This window comes from Mauremys mutica, chromosome 6, assembly GCF_020497125.1.
Source record: "Mauremys mutica isolate MM-2020 ecotype Southern chromosome 6, ASM2049712v1, whole genome shotgun sequence".
NCBI lineage: Eukaryota > Metazoa > Chordata > Testudines > Geoemydidae > Mauremys > Mauremys mutica.
In genome coordinates, this window is record NC_059077.1 from 73,836,568 (window position 1) to 73,860,850 (window position 24,283).

The 24,283-nt window shown below is 39.6% G+C and overlaps 1 protein-coding gene across 6 annotated transcripts in view; it reads left to right on the forward strand.

Moving 5' to 3' along the window:
* Positions 1-24,283, forward strand: part of SNX24 (sorting nexin 24) — a 136,763-nt gene that overhangs the window by 72,413 nt on the left and 40,067 nt on the right. For all 6 annotated transcript variants that reach the window (XM_045022058.1, XM_045022056.1, XM_045022060.1 and 3 more), the window contains exons 2-3: positions 4,144-4,227; positions 9,217-9,321. In XM_045022058.1, the coding sequence (XP_044877993.1) occupies positions 4,165-4,227; positions 9,217-9,321 (168 nt within the window). In that variant the 5' untranslated portion in view covers positions 4,144-4,164. The remainder of the gene's footprint in view (positions 1-4,143; positions 4,228-9,216; positions 9,322-24,283) is intronic.

The following is a 24,283-nucleotide window of genomic DNA, read 5'->3' on the forward strand; positions in this document are numbered from 1 at the left end:
GATTCCAGCTCTTCCACCCCAAAATTTTGATGATGAGTTGGAGTGTCATCTTTTTTGGCAGAGATGACAATTTCAGTTGGAGAAAGATATGCATCTCATGCTCTGACTTCAGATCCAGAGCTGTTCATCCCACTCTTCATTTTGCACAGATTAAATTGTGTTGGACAATCACTCCTGCATTAAGCTCTGTGCAAACAGCTTTAATAATGGTTGAGCAGGCTTTTGTTGTGGCACCAGAGCGAAAGGATACATTTTATTTTGTGGCAGAATTTATGGGTGGGTAGCCTTCTACCTGGTGCATTTAATAAAGGACACAGTAACATCACTGTAAACCTACTGTACTTCTTGCCCTAGCCAAGACTAAATGTGGATCATTCACTCTAAGTATAATTTCTGTCTGTTGTAAGAGCAGCATTAGTTGTCTGACTCCATGATTAATTATTACATTTTTCATTCTCAGGGCATTTAGCTATATCTTGCATATAAAAAGTGATATGTCTGTTCAGAGTTATCTGTTCAACAGAATGTGAACATTCTTACATAGAAAAGTAATTTCCTTGCACTGTTACAATTTTGTCCGTAATTCTTCCTTCTTTATTTTGGCACTTTCATCTAGGTGCACCAGTTTCCTCACATTGTTTTTCTGTCCGTGCCTGCAATTGCTCAGTTAAATTATTGTCAGACTTGTCTATATTCGTTAGGTATTTTGTGTCTGTTAGGAGATTCCACCCTTCCTTTATACACAGATTTCTCTCTCACACACACATACATTGCTACACCCTTATTGAAAATAGTGACATGAACCTCATCTCTGTGCTAAGATTGTGAGTAGTGATCTAGTAAATGATAATGAGATAAGATTGGAACTTCTGCAACCTCAGTGAAGTAATTTAACAATCAATACTCATAAGTACAATATGTTTTTCTATTCTTTCAGCTTAATTTCTGCTTTATAGGGTGCTTTGCTCAAACTTTATTTTACGTTTAAGCAAAGTATTTAACTTGTAAAGCTTTGGGGATTGTTAAGACATTTATGGAAGCAGGTTGAAAACTTTTATATACTCCCACATTTGACTGCTGTAACAATAACAGAATCACAGATTACTTTACATTTTTGCAACATAGGTGCTACAATGAGTAGGCTCAGAAATGCCAGTTATGGGGAAGGGAGAAAAGTAATTTCTGAATTTATTTCATTTTAATACATGACCAGATGCACTGTCTGTCTTTTAGACTTTTAGGCTACTGCATTAATGAAATCAGTGCACTTGAGCTGTAACATCCACTGTATGTGTTCCCATTATTAACATTTAAGCTTGCATATTGTTGTAAGTAACAGATGATGTGAAGGCAGCAGATTTCATTGTAGTAGAAATGACAGCAGCATCATGCACAGACACCGTTGAGGCAAATCTCTTATAGCCTCTATGAAAGCTACCAGCTACTCTATTCTGCAACTGATGGATGCTACCTCCTTGTTCCCAATAATTATATGCATAGTAATTAAAATGTTCCTGTTTCTTCCCTGGTGAGAAAATCTAAGCTTAAAAATGAAATACCAATTCAGGGGCCCTGGAACTATTTACATAGTTCATAAACTAGTTCTGAAACATAGATCAGTTGGGGATAAAGTAGATATATGCACTGGAAAAACAGTCCGCCCAGAGCTTTTCATTTCCTTCCACCCCACTCCCCACGTTGGGTCAAAATTTTACCTCCTGTAAGAACCATTCAACCCTACTGACTTCAAAGGGAAACAGATTTACTTCACTGAAGTTGCATGTGTGTGACTGAGGGCATAACTTGACTTATATGAATTGTAATTCTCATGAAAGTTTTCTGAGGGACAGCCCTGGGGACTTGTACTACCCAGGGAGCAGCAGCTTAAACTTACCCACCAATATGTCTCAGCCCTCACCTGGAGTGTTGTTTAGTCTTCATGTTCATTCCTTCCTTAGTTTATATGCTGAGGCTGCTAACCAGCATGGCAGTTGAGACCATTTTTTTGCATGTGTGTGACATAGACAAGAGTCACTCCTAACTGAATGGAGACTATCAATCCGTTTTATATAGATCACCGACTTTTGATAGGTAATGACTTTTGATCACTATCAAACTGGTCAGGTTCATATTCCAGTATCCAATTTTCTCAGCCACTTAATTCTCCAGAGTTCTTCCTATTTAAAGATGATTCATTTTCTGCATATTCAAAAGCATTTTGTCTCTTGTATTTCTGGAATGCTCGAAAGAAACACTACTTTGGTGAAGTGGTGCAATTAATTGAAACTGACTTATGCGCACATTATATAGACAGAACTTCCTTCATTTTAAAAGGTACAGTGTTTATAGCTTAGAAATTAAAATGTGTTAAATTAGCAGCTAACTTAGGGATAGCTCAGTGGTTTGAGCATTGGCCTGCTAAACCCAGGGTTGTGAGTTCAATCCTTGAGGGGGCCACCTAGGAATCTGGGGCAAAAATTGGTCCTGCTAGTGAAGGCAGGGGGCTGGACTCGATGACCTTTCAAGGTCCCTTCCAGTTCTAGGAGATTGGTATATCTCCAATTATTATTATTTATTTTACATTGATCTTTTAAAACCTGTCTCCATACATATCATTTCATTTACAGCTGTGAATTTGCGAAATATGCCCGCTGATGTCTTGAAGCTTTGCCAGGAGCAAATAATTTCTGGGGACAGAGTTTCTGGTAGCCAAAAAATGGGTTAAGCTGCTCAAAGTGACTTGGATATAGTAAAACTCCTGTTATAGAGAAATAGAATGAAATCCCAAATTGTTTCAATGGACTATTATGTACAAACTAATTCTGGTTATAATGAACATCTGTATATAGTGAAGTTGCCCTGCTAAATATTGTCTTCACTGTGGATTTATCCATATTATGGCTTAAACCAAATTAAAGTCCATGTTTAACTTGGCTTCAGTAAGATTCTAACTAAATTGGTTTTTAACACGTTTGGCCAACCAGCAAGAATCATTGCATATTTGAATCATGTTTTAAAAACATGTTCTAGCAGAGAATCCACCATACGCTGAAAAATGGGTTTCAACTCCCTCCTGAATAGCTTTGTCTGATCCATGCTAGCCTGCCAAATTCTGGTAGAAATCATTTTATCTGGATCTGAGTGTGAACACTGTTTCCAAACTCATTTTAAAGGACGGTAGAGTGGGCCAAAATCTGGGTCCTATGTATGTAATGTAACAGTTATGTAATATACTGTTGTTTAGTATAGCCTCTCACCATCCTGGGGATAATTACTTCCAGTGTTTCCTAAACAAAACAGAACATGTGTAAGAACTGTTGGAAACAGCAGACTCCCCTCTTTACACTGCTTTTCTACTGATCTTGTCTTCCTTTAATAGACCATGTTTTCACAAGCATTTCAAAATATTTCTCATCACTTGCCCTCAGAGCTTGAGCCAGTGACCTGAGAATCAAAAAAATGTCATGTTAGTGGCTACTAATTAGTGGATCAAGAGAGCTTCTTTGTCCGGCCTTTCAACCTTCCACAGGCAGCAGCAAAAGCTGTCATATGTATCATGCAAAGAAAATGAGCCTTTACCACATTTTTTTCCATGGTGTAAACAGTAGAACAAGCCCAGCTGAGACTAGAGATGAATATGCAGGTTAGGAAGAAATTAACCTACAATGTACTGTTTACATTTATTTCTCCTCTGTTGTAGAGGACATAGTACTTCTGTCATGAGGAACATATTGTACATATGTGTGGCTGTTACCATGCAGCATTGTATGACAGAGAGAAACAAAATCCCTGTATTTGTTCTGTTTATGTTGTCATGCCACTTTGTTTTCTTCTCCCTTCAGTCATGTGAAATCATTTCTGTCGAGGATTATTATTGTATATTAAAAGCTAAAGATTAAAAAAAAATCCAAAGCTTAATTGCCTTTAAATGTGTTTGCTGAACAAACTTATTAGCAGAGCATTTAGTCAGAGTCCTCATTAATCAATGTTGTACTCCAGTGTCTCCTGAGTCTTCTGGATTTTGGGAGATCAACTACTGTAATTAAAGGAATGAAATACATCATGGTCACAAAATTAATGTGTTAGATGACTGAATGTTTTGAATAGGTGAAATTAATCTTTTTTTAATTGATATTTTTACAGGTCTTTAAGATAGAGGTGCTGATGAGTGGAAGAAAACATTTTGTCGAAAAGAGGTATAGTGAATTTCATGCCCTCCATAAAAAGGTAAATTATCTCTCTCTCCTTTCTAGGTGTGTAACTTAGTTGATATAACTTCAGTTTACCTTAGTTGATGTTTGTTTCATTTCTTTTGAAGGTGTCACTGGTAATGTTAACTATGTGCATTTCAGGACATCTCTCATAAAAGAGATGTCAGTATATTCCATAAGTTTTGTTAAGGGAGAGGGAGGTTTCTCAGGTGTTTCACACTTTCCTTTCTTTTTGATTCTTTTGTACCTGCCATATTGTTGTTAAACATCAGTAGAATCTTATGTCCGCGATAGATTTATTCTTGTAAAGGCATGAAATAATGCATATTTCTGTAGAAAAGGACTCTTTTGGAGCAGATAATTTGTCAAGCATGCAATTTGTTAACGCTAGAGAGTTGGGTGGCTAAACTCCTGTACGTTGAGTTGAACATGTGGTTCATATGTACCCACAAAGTTAGAGAAGAAAAAGACCTACTGCATCACAGTTCTTCCACTGCACTTGTTGCAATATTGAATGTATCCAATACTAAATTGATACTGTTTGTTCTTTTCCAAAGGCTGAGAATAGTCATCTCATTTATATGTATGAGATAATACATTTTACTCACTAATTTCCCAACTTGAAATCCATTACTCTTTTTGAGTTGCTTACAAGGGTGTCAAAAGGAGAATGTGATTGTCCCCCATCCAATAGTTGGAGCTGGATGCTTCTATTTAAATTTTCTGTTCTGAAAGGCAAACTTCTTATTCCATAAGTTTCTTCTGAAACAAGAAATCTGGAAAAGAAGCAGTTCACTGAAGGTGACAGAAAAATGGAATGCGCCTGCTGAGCTCCTGTTTATTAGAGAGCTCTATAGGAATAAGAATATGATTGGTTTTGTAGATTTTGCACAGTAGTTGTTATGTGCATGCATTTCTTAACTTTTTTCTCCTTGGTAGATTGTGCAACTAGCTGCCATTTAAAATTTTTCAGTTACATTTTCTTTACAATCCATATTTATCTCCCAGTATTCAATTGAGGCCTCATTTTTTGCCTTGTGCTCATGCTGATTATACCTATCAAAATCAGTCACACTACTCACTGAGGCCCCAGTCCTGCAAAATATATACACAAGCTTAACTTTACATACACTAGAGTAGTCTCACGCCTTACATTTGTGAGTAATGTGTTTCATGATCAGGTAGTTAATAAGGTACTGCTCAGTGTGCGTAATGGTGGCAGAATCAAGCTGTTGATGTGTAAGGAGTACTCTGTTAAGTTAAGTATAGTCATAACTGTCCTCCAGTTCTGGTTATCTAACTTCAGTGTAACTTCAGTAGTTGCCAATTTATTCCCAGCACAATTTAGTTCCTTCCTATGTCTCTGTTTTTGACATTTTTTCACTTACCCATTGCCCTCTTTGCTCTGCTCAAAATTTAGGAATAACTGCAGCATTTATGTCTGTGTTCTGTTTTCAGCTGCTTTCTTTCACATGTCCCTCTATACCAGGATCCCCTCTTGGATTTGGCATGCTGTACCTCTACTCTCTTCATAGTCTTCCTTAAAACACACTGCTTCCATGGACGTCTGTAAATGATCGTCCTTTCGTCTCTCCCCAGAAGTGCTAGCAAAAGAAATAAACCTCCAAACCTGGAACTATAATAAGACCTATTTTAGACTTCACTGTTAACAATTACTTGTTTTTCCTATCCCTGGTGTGCTCGTTGCCTGTTTAGATTATACTGTGAGCTCTTCAGGGCAGCAACCTTGTTTCTGTATTCATTTCCTTTATAGAGGTAAAGCACACAACATACTTTTTATAGCAAGTTCTCCTTCCTCCACCACTTTACCAAAGATGTTGGTGGAAATCTTGATCTCCTTTAGCAATAATGCACTAGCTGTTTTCTCAACTAGTTTTTTCTCTTCTGTTCGTAATAGAGGAATATTGGTGTCTCGAAGCTGTACTAAATCAGTGCATTTGCCTTTTCTATACTGACACCAGTAGATCGTGAACTCTTTGGCAGAGAAAGTTCAGTCAATACAGATTCTGTGGATTCTTCTCTTCTTAAATATCTGTCTCCCTGTTTCCCTACTTTCCATAAATAACAAAATGTCCTCACTCCTCTTGGAGATTTTTGATACCCCCTGAACTGAATAATTACTACAAACAGCTTTATTTTTAAATAACATCATAAAGATCATTTAAAGCAAAACTGAAATTTCTTCCCTTGACAGCTGTCCCATATTAAAGTTAACAACTTTTAAAGATAAAGCCATAAAGGCAGACTGAAAACAAACTCCATACCTTACAGGTTTTGCAGTTCCCCCAGGGCAGAGCCTGTTGTCACATTGTAGCGTATGTACTCCATTTGCAATCAATTTTTGCTGTAAAGGGAATTGTGTGTCATATGGTTTTCTTTGTAGAATAGTGTCCCCGTTTTCAGTGTGTGAATCAATTATTTTATAATCCAGTTTTTCCCTCTTTCCTTTGAAAATAATCATTAGAGAAAAAATACATATCTAGAATATTTAAGGTACAGTATGAACTTCAATATTTGATGTTTGTGAAAATAAGATGGAGAATATCTTATTGCCCTTATATAAATCCATGGTACGCCCACATCTTGAATACTGCATACAGATGTGGTCTCCTCATCTCAAAAAAGATATACTGGCATTAGAAAAGGTTCAGAGAAGGGCAACTAAAATGATTTGGGGTTTGGAACGGGTCCCATATAAGGAGAGATTAAAGAGGCTAGGACTTCTCAGTTTGGAAAAGAGGATACTAAGGGGGGATATGGTAGAGGTATATAAAATCATGAGTGGTGTGGAGAAAGTGAATAAGGAAAAGTTATTTACTTGTTCTCATAATATAAGAACTAGGGGCCATCAAATGAAATTAATGGGCAGCAGGTTTAAAACAAATAAAAGGAAGTTCTTCACACAGTGCATATTCAACCTGTGGAACTCCTTGCCTGAGGAGGTTGTGAAGGCTAGGACTATAACAGGGTTTAAAAGAGAACTAGATAAATTCATGGAGGTAAAGTCCATTAATGGCTATTAGCCAGGATGGGAAGGAATGGTGTCCCTAGCCTCTGTTTGTCAGAGGGTGGAGATGGATGGCAGGAGAAAGATCACTTGATCTGGGTTAGGTTCACTCCCTCTGGGACACCTGGCATTGGTCACTGTTGGAAGACAGGATACTGGGCTGGATGGACCTTTGGTCTGACCCAGTATGGCCATTCTTATGTTCTTATGTCAGCTGTAGAGTATTTATCTTGTAAGCAGCTACGCCCTACTGGAAACTTGTACAGTTTCAGGTTTGTCTCTCTTCATCTAAAGCAATTCATTACTCACCTACAAGAGCTGTCATAGACTCCAGCAGTTGTGATGTTAGCTTCTTCAACACTCTTGACAAATTTAAAGAAAAAATTGTGTTTTTATACTATGACTTTAAGGTCAGTAAGTAGAGGTGTTCTGTGGGTTTTTTTCTGCTTGAACTTGGACACACATAATTGTGATTTAGTATATTTGAAAAATAAGCAAGTTGCAAAATGTTTCTAGAACAACTGAGGTTTACTTATTGGACCTTCATAACTTACAATCACAGAGACAGTGATATGTTGGCACTGCTTTTTGCTATAGTGACATCTCAGCAAGCTCAGAGATGAAATGTAAATTCTCAAACCCCCATGGGCGTGCATGTCAAAGTCAATTTTGAGTTTCTACCCTTGTGTTTCTCTCTTCACATTTACTCAGAGGCAATATGCAGCTGAAAGAATGTCTAGTGTCACTTTCCATTAAAATGCAGTGGAATCCATCCCAGTTATTATTTTGCCTTTTAGTACCGAGAAAATAAGTTTTTAGTTGCTTTTGGAATTAGGATAATTTTTATCTTCTGTGGGAGAAGTATTATTAGGTAGAAATTTTTTTTTTTAAATATTTGTGAGCTATACTGCATGAATTGTCACAGGAATTACAATAGAAACTTACTTAGGGATAGATTCTATAGCAGAGTTTTGCTAGTACTATGTATAAATTATTACAGAATTATACTCATCTTACTATTACAGTTTTTCCCTTCTCTCAGGGTGCCTGCTTTCTGGAAAACCCATTAGCTAGTGAGAGGCTTGTTTTCCACAGCCTTTCCCAAAATGCCTGTATGCTGAACCTGGAAGTTGTTTCAATTGCAGTCTGTCTATCTAGTTACTTATGTAGCATTTATCAAGGTAGTATCTGAGTGCCTAGCATCCCTGTTAAGTACTATTCCCATTTTACAGATGAGGAACTGAGCTATGGGGCAGATTAAGTGACTTGCACAAAATCACACAGGAATTGAATCCAGATCATTGGAGTGCCAGTCTAGTGCCTCTGTCCACTAGAGACTAGACCATCTTTCCTACCCAGTCATTCTCAACCTGATTCACAAGTATTTAATAGTAGTTCAGTAGCTCAGCCAACCAGATTCATAGCTTTTACTGCTCTTTTGTCACTCTCTGGGGTTCCAACCTTGTAAGGTGATGAAGGCAACGTGAGCTTGAGAGTACTCAGTATCTTGCAGGATCACATCCTAAACGAGGCAGTGTACACTTCAAAGAAAAGCCATCTTAAAATATTTTTTGGTGTGTAGATTGGATTGTCCAGTGAGCAGTATTCAGCTAACTGTCATGTTATTTTGTTTAGTCCCTGGCTTGAGTTGGTGTCCAGGTCTTCAAGTATTAGACCCGTCCAGCTGCTGCAGTTTTTGTTTAAATCTTTGGAACAAACGGCATTATTAGTTGAATTCCTCATTGCCAAAAGGTCAGCTAAGCTGAAATAACTTTTATCTGTGACTTATAGATTTGAAGAGGAATAGTAAAGTCAGTTCATTGTTCCTCAATGAGGTGTTTAGTAAATAAATTCACTGACCTTTATAAATGGCTACCTTCCCCCTCCTCCCCACCTCCCCATTTTCTGACTGACTTGTAGCACGAATGCTTTTACAGTAAAGAGGGGTTATATTTTTATTTTTGGTTTTGTTTGCAGCTCAAGAGGTTTATTAGAACGCCAGAAATCCCTTCCAAGCATGTCAGGAACTGGGTCCCTAAGGTCCTGGAGCAGCGGCGACAAGGCTTGGAAATGTACTTACAGGTGAGCTCCCTGTCAGCAGTGTGTGTGAAAAAGCAGCGCTCATTTTCAGAGCTGCCCTGTATGCTGGTGTAGCACTGGAGCATTTTAAAATATACCCAGAAATAAGAGACCTGGGATTTCACTGGTGGACTTTGGGCCCAGAGGAAAATGGTAGACCTGAATTCTTTTCAGACTGGGGCCCCTCTTTGTACTTTCTGTCCCCTTGCAGGCGGGGAGAGGATACGATTCAGCTTGCTAGAGGTAGGCAATGGGGAGTCCACCCTGAGTTATGAGCTGTCCCCTGTATGCCCCCCACTGTACTCACTTAAATGCCTGCTATGGGAAGACTGGGCCGATAGCACCGCTCTCTGATGTTATGTTTAATAAAGTTTTGGTCTGCTGCTTAAAATACATCCCTGTGTCTCTCCTCATGCACTTGCATGTCTGGATCAAGAGCTTGTTTTCAGAGTTGACCTGTACACTGGTGTATCACTGAAGTGTTTTAAAATACCACAGGTCCAGATAGTTGAATCCATTAGGTGAAATCCTGGCTCCATTGATGTCAATGGCAGAACTCCCACTGTCTCCTGTGGGGCCAGTATTTCACCCACTGTTAATAGCTACACTGTAATAAGTTAAGGCTGACCATTAGGGGAGCTGTTTACGCTGGCGAAAGGGGAAAAATGTGTTACATACTACATAACAGTAGTGATCATTTGTGGCTTAGGTACTTAATGAGACTTTACCTAATCTTTGCTTGGACATTCATTAATTGTGGGAATTCCTACTGCAACCACGTAGAACTTGAATCAGTTACTACTTAGAAAATGAAGAGTGCCTACATTACAGATTGTTGAAATTTCTCCCAGATTTCAGGAAATTTTGGGAGCTGGGGAGGGGAAAAAATCATACTTTAATTTCAGAGTATCTCCAAAAGGGAAGAATTTTGGAACTGAGGAGGAAAATACACTTTAAATTGTTTGTTTTGATTTAATAATAAACTAATTCAAAAATTAGGGGATGGTTTTCAGGTGTGGGCATCCATGTAGTAAAAATGAATGGATGGCTGCACACAGAACTTTGGGGAAATATTATGTTCCGTTTCAGATTATTTTAAAAAGAGAATAGACGTTTCAGTGTAAATAGACTATTGCCTAATTTAACATTTTTTGTTGTTGTTCTACACCAAGGGTGAGCAACCTGTGGCATGCAGCTCACCAGGGTAAGCACCCTGACGAGCCAGGCCAGTTTGTTTACCTGCTGCGTTGGCAGGTCCGGCTGATCGAGGCTCCCACTGGCTGCGGTTTGCCACTCCAGGCCAATGGGGGCGTCGGGAAGCTGCGGCCAGCACATCCCTTGGCCTGCGCCACTTCCCACAGCCCCCATTGGCCTGGAACGGCGAACCGCAGCAAGTGGGAGCCACGATCGGCCGAACCTGCCAACGTGGCAGGTAAACAAACTGGCCTGGCCTGCAAGGGTGCTTACCCTGGCAAGCCGCGTGCCATAGGTTGCCAACCCCTGTTCTACACAAACACTTCCCTCCTTCTTTCTTCTTACTCTTCAACATATTTGTTGTATCAGAAGTAGCTAAGGAATTTAGGTAAATTTCTTGGGTGTATGTGTGTGTATACAAAGTTTGTTGGATTACTTTGAACATTCTTTTAAATAAATTGCTGTTCTCAAGAATGGCAAAGAGAAGTGGAGCATTGTTGATACTTTTGATTTATTTAGTCTTTCCCTATGCATATGTTATGTAACCAGTTTTTGTTTTCCCCATATTAATTGATTATTTTGTTTTTACCAAGCTTCTGTTTTTGAAAATGTTCATATTTGTATAAACTAGTAGAACTTTTTTGTTGATAATGAATGTGGAAAAAAGATAATACAACAATCTGTTGTAACGTTATTACACTACAATTATTATGTATGTTTTATTATGATGAGACGCTGTGAATTTGTTCATGTATAAAAATGTGAGCCGCTTAAAATTAACTGTTGCAGAATATCACTCCTGAGACTGACTGACTGATTGATTTAGGGGTGTATATTTTTTAATAGGGTGAGACATAGGTGAAATTATTAGCATTATTTCATTGCTGAGAATTACAAAGACACTATCACCCCCTACTGGAGAAGTTAATTAACTTACATTCCTGCTTATATCATTAACTTTGGTTATATTGTCACTAATTCTGGTGTACACATGCACAGAAATAAGAAGAAGAACGCTCGTTCATTCATCTTCATTTGAAATGGGGATAAATTTCATGTGTGCCAAAAGGGAAAAAAAAGTGATGGGGAAAGAAATTTTAGACAAGATTTTAAAAAATATAAGCTGAATTTTAGTAAACCAAGTGCATATTGAGGCACTTGAATTAATGGCCGGATTTTCAGAAGTGCTGACCACCTAGCATTCCCAAAGATGTCAAATCGGACCACTTATTTAGGTGGTTAACTTTAGGCATTTGTTTTTTAAGTTTTTGGCCTTTTATTTCAAACTGTATGAATCTGAAGTGTTGAAAGGCGAGCTGTATAAATGTAACAGCAGGGATTTAGTGTTTGTCTACTTTGGCTATTACAATTTTCACCTGCTGTATGTGTAGCTGTAGAGTGCCAGCAGCTTTTTGATACTAGTAGATTGTTAGTGAATTATGATACAGTTGTAAAAAAAGTAGTAATTTTTTCAGGCCCTTATGAGGGGATTGAGTGTTTACACAGTTGCTACTGCCAACCATTGTCTTTATGCGCTCATGTAGTAATTTCTCAAAATGTGTGGCACCTTTAAAACACATAAAGTTGGCAAAATGGCTGTTGTACCATGCAGACTGCAAACAAATATTGACCTGTTTCAGTCATTACCTTATGTTGCTTCTTTATTGTTTTTTTCTGTTGTATACTTCAGATAACCAGGTATGAGGGCCCCAGATAGTAAAATTTGAATCAAAAGGTTTAATTGCATGAAAATGGAATGTTACACTTTGTCTTTTGTGCAGCAAAAGAAGCTATGTGTAATTCTCTTACAGTGATGGAAAATGCTGCAGCTGCCACTCCAGTGGATAAAAATGTCCCATCATGTTTCTTTTATTAACTCAGCCTCTTGCATTATTTCAGAATAAATTTTAAAAATCTAGGTTCTAATTTTTTTATATTTTTTATTTTCTGATTAATTTAAAAATAGTTAATTAGCACAGGTTTTTAAGAGATCATGGAATTCCAATGTTTGCATTTCTTTTAATATTTATCCCCATTTATTGTATGTTGAAAATTCGTTGGATTACTTATTTGTTTCTTGATTTTTGAAAGCTGTGAGAGGCTTTTTGTCTTTTCATAATGGATTGATTTTCTGCCTGGAAGTGCTAAAGGTTGATTTATGTTTTGTTTTAAATGACTGCCACATTTTACAAGTTCAAGAATGGATGTTACAATTTTCATTTAAAATACTATGGAACAACTGGCTGAGAAGCACCAAAATGTATTCAGTAGTTTCAGTGGTAATAATAAACAGCATTAGATGGCATTGTCAATACAGTTCACACACTAACTGATTGATAGGAGATAGGTTGGAATTATTAGTTCTTATTTATAAATAGGGAAACTGAGACACAAAGCGTAAATGGGAGGCAGTGACAGAGCCGACACTAGAGCTCACACAGCTCTAACTCAGAGTCCGGGCACTTGATTGCTAGAAGCAGCAAAGAATCCTGTGGCACCTTATAGACTAACAGACGTTTTGCAGCATGAGCTTTCGTGGGTGAATACCCACTTCTTCGGATGCAAGCATATGCTGCAAAACGTCTGTTAGTCTATAAGGTGCCACAGGATTCTTTGCTGCTTCTACAGAACCAGACTAACACGGCTACCCCTCTGATACTTGATTGCTAGACTACACTGTCTCAGAAAATACTGTTGAAGGGCAGTTTATCCATCATCTGCCTGCAGTTAGATATATAAAAAAGAGATTTCATAATAAAGGGGTTTAAGGTGGGGGGAGGTCAGATATAATTTCACGTGGGTCCCTTATACAGAAAGTCTCTAATTCTGAGCAGAAATGATGGAAGCTTAACATATTTTAAAATTTTATTAAAGCTAATGTTAAAAAAATTACATAATACATAAGCTGAGAAAAGAGTGTCTGTACATCTGGGTATAATGCTTAGATTATCCACAAATACAAAGTTTGTTTCTAAAAGTTATATGATACATATCGTACCGTAATCAGCAATACCGGTAGGGTGACCAGACAGCAAGTGTGAAAAATTGGGTTGGGGGTGGGGGATAATAGGAGCCTATATAAGAAAAAGACTAAAAAATCAGGACTGTCCCTATAAAATTGGGACATCTGGTCATCCTAAATACCGCAAATTTAGGTGAATAAATTTAAGAATATAGTTTAGATCAGGGGTAGGCAACCTATGGCATGCGTGCTGAAGGCGGCACACAAGCTGGCCACCGGTTTTGGGGGCTCTGCATTTTAATTTAATTTTAAGTTAAGCTTCTTAAACATTTTAAAAACCTTAGTTACTTTACAGACAACAATAGTTTAGTTATATATTATAGACTTATAGAAAGAGACTTTCTGAAAACGTTAAAATGTATTACTGGCATGCAAAACCTTAAATTAGAGTGAATAATTGAAGACTTGCCACAGCACTTCTGAAAGGTTGCCGACCCCTGGTTTAGATATTAGCATCCAAATATTCGGGTAGATCACTCATGAAAAGTTGTACAGAGATTTGGTTGTGGAAAGCAAAATATATCAATGAGTGAAGATTGTCCCTCAGTAATTGAGAATTTAGGGTAGGTTGTCCATTTAGAAAATACAATCCATGAGGAAAGTAGTTCAGTTACTTTCCTGACTGCGCTTCTCATCGGTATATTACTGGGAATGTCTGATAAGAGGGCAGTGGGCCAGGAGCACACAGAGTCTCTCTCTAGCGGTAGAGAGGGAAGGGCCTCATCTCTGATGAATTGATAATGGAGACGTTTCTCTGATTTAACCACCTGCCCTCTAGTGCTTTGCACATTAGGTGATTCCATGTCCCAGTAAGCTGAAACTGGATGTTACTAGAGAGATAAGGTGGGTGAAAGTAATATCTTTTATTGGAGCAACTTCTGTTGGTGAAAGAGACCAGCTTTCAAGCTGCATAGAGCTCTTCTTCAGGTCTGGGAAAGGTTCTCAGAGCGTCACAGCTAATTTCAAGATGGAAAGATTGTTTAGCACGGGTAGTTAACACATTTTCCAAGGGACAATTTAAGGTGAAGTGCCCATTAACACTTCTGCCTTTATAGGACAAAGAAGGACAATTAGTGTGTTACAGATTGTTGTTATACACCATAAATCCAATGTCTTTATTGAGATCATGACTTTCAGTGTCTAGCAAAGGTATGAATTTAAGCTCCCAGACTCATCTTTTGAAGAAATTGTGCAGTTTCCTTTGAGGACAAGGAATGAGAGGTCAGATATGGAGTGATCGTTTTGTGAAATGTTACTGTCATCCAGTTTTACTTCCCTACAGGCTTGCCCTTTGGTAGGTTGTCTTTTAAAGTTCAACAGAATAAATATTTTCTGACTCCCTTGCGCAGAAGAAATCTCATTGCTTGCTGATATCTGTCCCAACAAGATGACAGACATAGTTAGCAGAGGTTGCCTGTGGAGTTGCACCTGTAGTTCAGAATCAAATTACAAAGTCAGCAAAGATAGATGCAAGAGGAGTTAGTCAGGAAGTGGCATATCGGAGAAGGTGCATGCCTCTGGTGAACTTCTGAGTATTGACTAATTTCTTGTGGTGTGCGCGAGCCGAAGGAAGCTCTTCTTGTGACTGACAACAATCCAGTGTAACGGAGCACTGATAGACCTTCTGAACTTTTCCCTATGCATGGGCCAGTGCATCTGCTTTCACTTAACCTGCAGTTACTTTGTCCTTGTGCTGAAGAATAACAGTTCTGACCACCATTACTATTGTAGATTTTTTTTATTTTTATTTTTTTTTTTTTTGTAAATTCAAGGGCTGAGATATGTCTGAAAGGAAGTGCAGGGGGAGCTTATATTAAATTCACGGTCAATTTTGGTAATTTCATGGCCACAGGATTTTTAAAATCCTATATTTCATGATTTCAGCTATTTAAATCAGAAATTTCATGGTGCTGAAATTTCATGGTGCTGTAATTCAGAGCAGCTCTGAAGGCAGTGCTACCGACAGCAGCAATGCAGAAGTAAGGATGGCATGGTATGGTATTGCCACCCTTACTTCTGCGCTGCTGCTGGCAGGGTGCGCTTTGAGAGCTGGGCGCCTAGCCACCAGCTGCCACTATCTGACCACCAGCTGCTGCTCTTGGGCTACCCAGATCTGAAGGTAGAGCAGAAGTAAGAGCCCCCCTGCAACTCTCTTTTGGGTCAGAACCCCCAATTTGAGAAATGCTGATCTCTCCTGTGAAATCTGTATAGTATAGGGTAAAAGCACACAAAAGACCAGATTTCATGGTGGGAAACCAGATTTCATGGTCCGTGACACGTTTTTTATGGCTGTGAATTTGGTAGGGCCCTACTTATAATTTGACAGATCATATAGCCAAGATAACAAGACATGATGAATGACACAGTAAGGGCAGCTTCTAGTCCATGAGAAGATACAGCACCCTTCTCATTTATGCCCTTTTTCTTTTTCGGTCTGAAATTTACCCAAACGTGTCTCAAGAAAAGAGTGTCTCAAGCAGAAGAGTTAAATGTACAAAAATGTCCAGAAAAATGCTTTTACAATTTTTTCATTTTTAACTGTAAAAATGGTTTAGGTTTATCATAAACAAATATATATGCTCTTTTGCTTGTCAAAATGAATTCCACCAGTAAGAGAGCTAATTTTCTAGACGTAATTAATTATCACCCAAGGTTGCTCACACCAAGCTGAGTTGCCCAAGCCTTCTGCAGGAATGGAAGATTTGCTGATGCAAGCAGTTTTTCAAGCTCAGGACAGCACCCCAGAGATCCACCTTTATCCTCTGGAAGTTTGTATACCTTCTGTTAAAAATCTTAGGAAGAACTAGAATTTTTCAGAGCTTGTAATACCAATTTTATTAGGAATTTCAAACTTAAAGATATTAATATCTTGAGTCATTCCATGAAGAAGAGAGTCACCCTTTTCAGCTTTTGAGTCTAAGGCCTGGTCTACACTAGGGGGCTAGGTCGAACTTAGCTGCATTAGGTTGATTTAAAAATGACTGCATCCACAGAACCAACCCCATTCTGTCGACCTAAAGGGCTCTTGAAATCGACTTCTGTACTCCTCCCCGACGAGGGGAGTAGCGCTAAAATCAACTTTGCTGGGTTGAATTTCGGGTAGTGCAAACGCAAATTGATGGTATTGGCCTCCGAGAGCTATCCCAGAGTGCTCCATTGTGACCACTCTGGACAGCACTTTGAACTCTGATGCACTAGCCAGGCACACAGGAAAAGCTCCGGGAACTTTTGAATTTCATTTCCTGTTTGGTCAGCATGGTGAACACAGCAGCATAGGTGACCATGCAGTCCCTCCAGAATCGTAGAGCATAGAATGTTTCTATGCTCTTCCATCATCTCTGTCCCTGAAGTTATTGCAGATTAGAAGGCAAAAAAGCCACACTCGCAATTACATGTTTTCCGAGCTCATGTAGTCCTGCACTGATAGGGCACAGCTTAATGCATGGAGGCATTCAGTGGCAGAAGCCAGGAAAGAATTAAGTGAATGCGAAGAGCAGAGGCAGGACGCGATGCTGAGGCTAATGGGGGAGCAAACAGACATGATGAAGCGTCTGTTGGAGCTGCAGGAAAGCCAACAAGAGCACAGATCCCTGCTGCATCCACTGTATAACCGCCTACTCTCCTCCCCAGGTTCCATAGCCTCCTCACCCAGACGCCCAAGAACCCGGAGGGGGAGGCTCCAGGCACCCAGCCGCTCCACTCCCAAGCAACCGAAGGCTGTCATTCAACAGTTTGATTTTTAGTGTGACTACAATAAGCAATGTGGCTTTGTCCTTCCCTCCTCCCCCACCCCACCCAGGCTACCTTGTCCATTATCTCATTTTTTTAAAATTAATTAATAAAGAATGCATGGTTTCAAAACAATAGTTACTTTATTTCAAAGGGGGGCAGATGGTTGGCTTACAGGGAATTAAAATCAACAAAGGAGGCAGGTTTGCATCAAGGAGAAACACACACAACTGTCACATCGAAGCCTGGCCAGTCATGAAACTGGTTTTCAAAACCTCTCTGATGCGCAGCACACCTTGCTGTACTCTTCTAATCACCCTGGTGTCTGGCTGCTCAAAATTGGACGCCAGGCGATTTGCCTCAACCCCCCACCCCGCCATAAACTTCTCCCCCTTACTCTCACACTTATTATGCAAGCAGCAATAACAATCGGAATGTTGGTTGCGCTGAGGTCTGACCAACAGCGCCAGTGCGCCTTTAAACATCCAAATGCACATTCTATCACCATTCTGCACTTGCTTAGCCTATAGTTGAACTGCTCCTTACTACTGTCCAGGCTTCGTGAACAGATCCCCCGAGCAGGAGAGCAGAGTTGCAGTGGAAGTGGTGGACAAGGACGGTTAGCAGTCCTACTGCACCATCTGCTGCCCGCAGCACCCAGGAGGACCAGAACGGATACCCCAAGCTCGTCGCTAGGGAGAAGGAGAGCAGAGTTGCAGGAGAACAGAGTTGCAGCAGTTGTGGTGGAGCTGTATACCATGCCCTGGAGATTGTTAGGAGCCGGGCAGGGAAGATGTTCCCAGAACCCCCGGCCAAGCTACATGTCCGACGAGGACAGTTAGCAATCCTACTGCTCCATCTGCTGCAAAGGCAAGGAGCTGCTGCTGTGTAGCAATGCCAGCTGCTGCAGGTGCTTCTGCATCGAATGCTTGGAGGTCCGGATAGGACAAGGTACGTCAGCCAAGGCAAAAGAGCAAGAGCCCTGGAGCTGTTACATGTGTCAACCACAGAAGCGCTATGGGGTGTTACAGCGCTGACCAGACTGGAATGTACGGCTGCAAGACTTCTTCACCAGTGACAAAGGACAGGAATATGATGCACCTAAAATCTAAAAAGGCCCACACATTTCCCAGAATCACTACCCTTGATAACAGAATGTCAGTGATTGCATTGGCTACTTGGATCACAGCAGCCCCCCACAGTAGACTTCCCCACAACAGCAGCAGTGACGGTGAGCTGAGCGGGCTCCATGCTTGCTGTGGTATGACGTCTGCCCGGGTAACCCAGGAAAAAAGGCGCGAAACGATTGTCTGCCGTTGCTTTCACGGAGGGAGAAGAGACTAATGACGTACCCAAAACCACCCGTGACAATGTTTTTGCCCCATCAGGCATTGGAAGCTTAACCCAGAATTCCAATGGGTGGCGGAGATTGCGGGAACTGTGGGATAGCTACCCACAGTGCACCGCTCTGCAAGTCGATGCTAGCCACGGTAGTGAGGATGCACTCCACTTACTTAATGCGCTTAGTGTGGGCATATGCAATCGACTGTATAAAATCGATTTCTAAAAATCGACTTCTATAAAATCGACCTAATATGTGTAGACATACCCTGAGATGAAGGAAGCTCTGATTTCAGTTCTTTTCTTAACTCTGTCTCTCACTGGATTTGATTGTGAAGAGGAAGAGATCTCCAACATTCTACCTGGTGAGGAATTTAATCAGTCCTGCATTGCTTAGCAGATCTAGTTGCTGTTGGCCATTTAAGGCAGTGCTGTGGCTCTTCTGACAGAGAAGAAAGTGGAATGCCCTGTAGTATACTATTCATGTTGAGCGAGACTACAGGTTGGCCTGTGCACTGAGGTAGAAAAGTCATCTTGTCCATCTCTTCCAACGCATGATTGTTCTACATTGTACACTTGCTAGGGCTCTGTCTCTCTGAATAGAGAATGAGTATTCTGCTACTGCATATGGCTGAAATATTGCTTTATTGTCTTCTCGATTGCAGAAGGAACAGAAGATTCCTGAAAATAGAGGAATTAAGTCCTCTGTGACAAGTAGGGTATTCCTCCCCCCTCCCTTTTTTTTATTCTCTGCCTGTGATGGAGGAAAAAATATCTGTGAGGTCAACTCACAGTAGCATGTATAGGTCAACCTGGTCTCTGCAAAGGCAGAACAAAAACTGGAATGTCATTGTATGTAGAATGGAGATGGTACTTAGTGAGTGGGGTGTTGTACTTCTACATAGTCATATAGGACCAGAAGCAGTCTGTAAGCCCCCCTCTGTAACTGGAACAGTTTGACAGCTCTGCCATTTGTACCTTAGTTATACTTTAAACATTTTATTAAAAGTTGCCCATCAAAATCTGCAGGGATGGAAAACCTATGAACCTGTATTGTGGAGTGATGTAAAATTACAGTATTGGGGAAAAAATAAAAGCAAGATATATGTTTATTGATTCTACCCAGTAAAAAAGTATCTTAAGCATTAGAAATAGGATAGATTAAGTAACAGTTCCAGAATCAAATACACCTCTACCCTGATATAACACGGTTGTGAGGAGCCAAAAATCCCTACCGTGTTATAGGTAACACGCCGTTATATCGGGGTAGCAGTGGCAGGGCTGCAGCGGTGATTTAAAGAGCTCCAGCAGCTGTGGGAGCCTGGGCCCTTTAAATCGCCAGCGGAGTCCCGCTGCCGCAGCCACGGGGTAGCGGTGGCAGGGCTCGAGCGGTGATTTAAAAGGCCCGGGACTCCCCACAGCAGTCAGAGCCCCGGGCCTTTTAAATTGCCAGCAAGCCCCACTGCTGCAGCCCCGGGGTAGTGGTGGCAGGGCTCCAGTGGTGCTTTAAAAGGCTCCCCGCAGGCTTTAAAGCGCCGCTGGAGCCCTACTGCTACCGCACTATATGCAAACCCATGTTATATCGGGTCGCGTTATAGCGGGGTAGAGGTGTAGTAACAAGGACATGAATACAGAAATGTTCAACCATTAGAATCTTTTCTTCTGTTTCCATAAGGTAGAATTTACATCACATGTATTAACTCTGAGCATTCATATCCATTACATTTTCCTTCCTGTGCTGAGACTGGTCCCAGTTCAGGAAACCATCCCTGTTTCTTGAAACACGTAAGCAAGTGATTAAGTTTAACTTTAAGCACGTTTCAGTTACATTAAACGTATACCTAAGTGCTTCGCTAAATTGGGGCAGGTGTGTACAATGATCACCTCTGTAAAAACAAAACAGAATACCAAACAGTTACCACCATTATTTCCTATTCTAAATACACAGGGAATCTGTGGAATTTCATACGCCACTGTGTGATGATGGTTGTAAATGCTGAATTTCCTGCATGAATTCCAGTGGTTTACATTATAGCCCATAGATTTGGGCTAGCCAGTCGAGCTCAGACCCAGAGGGTCAGGTGGACTCAAGGGCCCAAACTGTCACCCAGGCTGCAACGTTCACACTGCTATTTTTGGTATGCTAGCTCAAGCCAAGCTAGCGTGAGTTTGTCTACTCAGGATGGGAGGCTCACTCCCAGCTGCAGTGTAGACATAGCTTTTGAGGCCAAGATGAATGGGATTCTCTTTGTGACTTGTCAGTATTGTTCATAACCAACCCAAGAGGTCTATGGATGATCCTCCAACTAATTTAATAATGAAATGAGTTTTTAAAAAATATTCTTGATAAATTTCCCATCAAACAGTATTTACAAGTCTGGTTTCTGGAATGGGATTTTGTTTTAACACTAGGTGAGCGTATGTGATGAGCGGATCTAATTTTATAAAAGGGTAGGGAATATAAACCTTTAATCTTGTGAAATACAGTTTAACTGCTATTTTATCTGGAACTCCCTCTTATCTGAAAAAAGATTGTGTCACCCAATATCTATTAATCACATTGAAAATTCCCTCAATTACCCAAAATTAGTCAATGTCTTCCTCCTGCAGCCCCCATTTAGTCTCTAATAATCAAGATTGCACTTTACCTATATGGAGCTCTAGAAGCAGTGGTATGATAAGTGTAAAGAGAGAAAATGTTCATTGTCCTCATTAAAGATTGTAAACAGAGTGTTAAATAATATTAATGGCTGGGATTGTCAGTACTTAACAGTACTTTCCTAGTACAAGTGATTTTATTGATCGATACAGACTCAATATAACGGGGTAGATTATTCTACTGATTTTATCGAAACTTTAAGTAAGTTTGTTAGTGCACCACATATCTTTAAATAGATCTAGATGATGATGTCGATTAAGAAAAGCAGACCACCATCCATCTTTTTTTGATCCGTTAATAACTTAAATCCATCATTGTTGCTACCAGCTGTTTTCAGATTCTGTTGTGCATACCTGTTTCTTTGATGCTTGTTACAGAATCTTACAATTGTTTAGAAGGCTTTTGGTTTTAAAGAATGAAGTTGGCAGATGCAGGGTCACATATATGCTATAGGTAAAAGGTATGGTAAAAATAATTTTATTGATAACATAAAGGACAGATATTTATAAAACATGGCTTTTGTGAGAGCAGTTCCTGAAGAGACTTTCCTGGCTCTTTTTTTTTTTTTTTTTTTGCAAAGCTGGCAGTGCTTTAAAAAAATTACCTTTATTACTTACTTTGAAAATGACAGTGCAGTTTTAAAAAATGGTATTATTACTGTGTATTTTGCAATTCATTTTTTTTGTTTGCTGTATATTTAAAAATAACCTCTGATTTGTTATTTGCTGTACAGAATTGGACTCTGTGAAGTTTTTCTTTTACTGAGTAGTTTACTTTTTACTCATATTTCAGGCTTGTCTCAAAGCAAGAAAAAGCAAAAAAGCAAAGTTTTAATTAAAATTCAGGACAATTTTAGAGACAAAGTTACTGACATAACTTCTCATTTTCTTTTCATTCTGGTATTACTAGTTGCTATACAAACACATAGTAAAAAACAGTCCCTCCCCTGATGTTCTTACAGTCTAAACAGACAAGACAGAGGGTAGGAGGCAAAACAGATAAATGATCTGGTCAAAGTCACACAGCATGTCAGTGGTAAAGCCAGGAATAGAACCCATGTTTCCTGATTCCCTATCCAGTTCTAAAGCCACTACAGTCTAGTTGCTGTTAACCTTTGCCATACTGTGGCTTGTTCTACAATATTAAAAAGTTTTGGGATCCTGCTTCCATCTAGCTATGAAGAAAGGATGAGTGTTCATGATCCTTCAGATTGAGAATCCATGCACTAAACCATGAGTGTTTACTAGATTTGACAAATTTGGCTGGAGAAGAATGTTTTCAGGCTGTATTACTCCAGGAATTGACTAGGTTTCTCCATATCTTTTTAGACAATCTGACTATGAATGTACACATTTTAAAATACAATCAGTGTTACAGCATATATTGTCTTTTTTGAGAAATACCTACATTCCTATTATTTGGCAAACTCAGTAGTCTGTCTTACTTTTTTAAATACTCCTTTGCAGGGGGTATTTTTAAAACTTCATTTCTTTTTCTTAGTAACTGTACAGAATCATTTCTAAGTGAATAACTGGTGAGTGGGAAAGTTGATTTGCTAGTGATGCAAATTCCTGCATGTACAAAGCCATATATTGCATTTTAAATTAAAGGTAATGAGTAGTGTATTTCATTCTCTTCTCTGCAGGTTTAACATTGGATATTGTATAGGTGAGGAGAACTGGGATAATTTGTGAATACGCATTATGTTGCAATCTATAATTACATAATCACATACTGTTTTTTCCACAGGACCCTTGCCTTGTTCAGTGCATAGAAAGGACTTGCTCTTAGGATGAATCAGGGTCGGGTAGTGAACGAGATTGTCTGTAAGACCCCTGCAGCATTTGCTGCAGCAGTTGGAGGTGTGCAGTGAATGAGGCCAGGGGATAGCAGGAAAAGAAAGAATGGTCTTGTGATTGAGGCAGTTGAATGGCACCCTGTGGAACTGGATTCTATTCCTACTCCTGCCACAGAGTTCCCATGTGATGCTAGGCAAGTCACTTCAACCACAGTTTTTACAGATGGTTAGTAATTGTATGTTCCTCATTTTCTGGGTGCCCAACTTGAGACCCTGGGATCTGATTTGCAGAAGTGCTGAGCACTCATAGCTTCAGGTTAAGTCTGTGGGAGCTGTGCTTTGAATATATTAAGTTCTGTATGTGCCACATACACTGAAACTCACATCCTTGATGTCTCAGATAGGGCTTCCAAAATTAATGGCTACTTTTGACTTTAATCTCTCTCTGCCTTAACTCCCCATCTGTAAAATGGAGATAATATTCTCCTGCCACCTCATAAGTGTATTGTGAAGATACATTTTTTAATGTTTGTGAAGCACTTAGATACTATAATGGTGAGTGCCACAGAAAAGCTTGTGAGGAAATTAATAATTCTGTCTTCAGAATGAGGTTTGAATAGTGTGCACTAAATACATCCTCAGGCCACACACTGAACATTGAGGAGGAACTAAAATATTGAATAGCTAGCTGTTCATTAAGTGAGCACCATACACCCTGTGCATTGACTAAGGCAGGAGTTATGTGGAAAAAAAAAACACGTGATCATGTAATTATAGACTGTGTCATAATGCATATACACAAGAGGGCTGAATTAAGGTTGCACACACAACCTTAATTCCAGCATTTCCTAACTTTTGAGTACTTGACTTTGCAACCTTAATAACATGCATATTAAAAAAAAACACTCATGTAGTTTTTGTTTGTGTAGTTTAGTGTTAAGTAACCTTAAATAATCATGTTATTGCAATATTAAATATATTGCAAGCCATGCTAAAATACAAAATATGTAAATCACATTATAATGTAACATATGTGAAGCATTAAATCAAGCCAGCATTAACTCTGGTGCTCCCACTCCAACAGTGTTGAATGTAAAATTGGCTGAGTGACTAAAAGTGCCCTGGCAGGTCAAGAAAGGCTGCTTGAGCATGAGCTGAAAACTGTGCTGGTGGTAGTTAAACGGGTGGGTGAGGGAAGTTGATAGTTGGAGTTGGAGGTGGT